Source organism: Cyprinodon variegatus, unplaced genomic scaffold (genome assembly GCF_000732505.1).
Source record: "Cyprinodon variegatus isolate N-32 unplaced genomic scaffold, C_variegatus-1.0 Scaffold779, whole genome shotgun sequence".
Lineage (NCBI taxonomy): Eukaryota > Metazoa > Chordata > Actinopteri > Cyprinodontiformes > Cyprinodontidae > Cyprinodon > Cyprinodon variegatus.
Genome location: NW_015151232.1, coordinates 278,698 through 280,238, shown reverse-complemented (window position 1 = coordinate 280,238; position 1,541 = coordinate 278,698). Strand labels below are relative to the sequence as shown.

The following is a 1,541-nucleotide window of genomic DNA, read 5'->3' as shown; positions in this document are numbered from 1 at the left end:
TCGATTTCATCCTGGACACTACAGAAAATGGGCTAAAAGTGTTAAAAACCGGAATTTTCCTTTAAGCTTTGATTAGCTAGCCACATGTTAGCATTACTTTAAACCTTCCCTCCAAACATCTGTCTGTGATTCCAGATGTGTCTCCCTGCTGTTCCCACCATGATGGACGTCACAGGTCAGTTCGATGTGGAGTTTCGCATCACAGTGGCGTGTCGTAATGGCAGCATCTACATCCTGCGCAGGTGAGGAACGGCTGCTCTGGAGTGCGGCGGAGCGGCGGAGCTGGACTCTCATGGCTGTTTGTTCCGCAGGGAGTCGGAGAAACCAAAGTACTGCATCGAGCTGCCGTCCCACCCGGTGGGGCTGGTGAGGGTCGGGAAGAACGTGATCGTGGGATGCAGCGACGAGAGCCTGCAGGGCTTCACTCAGAAGGTAGAGACCTGATGGCAGGAAGTGATGTAAGAAACCCTCAGTTTGACACGCTGTGGTTGATTCCTCAGGGGAAGAAGCTGTGGAGGATCCCGCTGCCCGCTCCCATCACCACCATGGCCGCCATGGAGCTCCCCGCCAGGGGCCTTCAGGCGGTGCTGGTAGGCCTGGCGAACTGCCAGGTCCAGCTCTACAGGGACAAGAACCTGCTCAGCACCATTAAGACGCCCGACGCCGTCACCAGCATCTGCTTCGGTCGCTACGGCCGTGAAGACGGGACCCTCATCATGACAACGAAGGGCGGGGGCCTCATGGTGAAGATCCTGAAGAGAACTGCGGCGTTCGACGAGCGGGACGGCGCACCCGGCCCGCCGCTAGCTCAAAGCGTCCGCCTCAATGTTCCCAAGAAGACCAAGCTGTACGTGGACCAGACGCTGAGGGAGCGGGAGAACGGGCTGGCCATGCACCGCGCTTTCCACATGGACCTGAGCCGCATGAGGCTGGCCGCCGCCAGAACCTACTTCAAGGTTCTGGAGTCCAGCCTGACCCCCATGTCCTGCAGCCTGTCAGAGCCGCTCAAGATGAACGCCGTAGTCCAAGGCCTGGGCCCATCCTTCAAGCTGACCCTCAACGTCCAGAACACGGCGTCCTGCCGGCCAGTCATGAACCTGGCCATCAGCTTCCTGTACGATGACAACCTGTACCGCATCAGGAACGCGTATATGAGGATTCCGCTGCTGGTTCCTGGACTCATCTACCCCATCCAGACGTTCGTGGAGTGCGTCAGCGACAAGGGCGTCTCTGACATCATCAAGGTCTTTGTGCTGCATGAGGAGAAGAGCGCGCCTCTGCTTACAGCTCACATCAACATGCCGGTCAGCGAGGGGCTGATGCTCAGCTGAGCCTCGCCGGTTCCAGTCAACTGCTGGAGGACAGAATCTTCCAGCTCCCCTGATCTCTGCCACCCTCAGATCTGTAACGTCTTAGATCAACGCGTTCCTGCTGTTCTTTGTTAACGATGGCAAAGCTAATGCTTCAGACTTGAGGGCGACTTGCCCCAAAATCAACCAGATTTTCATTTTTTGATGTCTAATAGCATTATTTTGACTGTT

The 1,541-nt window shown here is 56.6% G+C and overlaps 1 protein-coding gene across 1 annotated transcript in view; it reads left to right on the top strand.

Moving 5' to 3' along the window:
• The window catches only part of bbs1 (Bardet-Biedl syndrome 1), an 11,929-nt gene extending 10,591 nt beyond the window's left edge, over positions 1-1,338 (top strand). The window contains exons 5-7 of the mRNA XM_015396166.1: positions 136-242; positions 312-432; positions 501-1,338. Of these exons, the coding sequence (XP_015251652.1) occupies positions 136-242; positions 312-432; positions 501-1,331 (1,059 nt within the window). The 3' untranslated portion in view covers positions 1,332-1,338. The remainder of the gene's footprint in view (positions 1-135; positions 243-311; positions 433-500) is intronic.
• Positions 1,339-1,541: the final 203 nt, after the last annotated feature.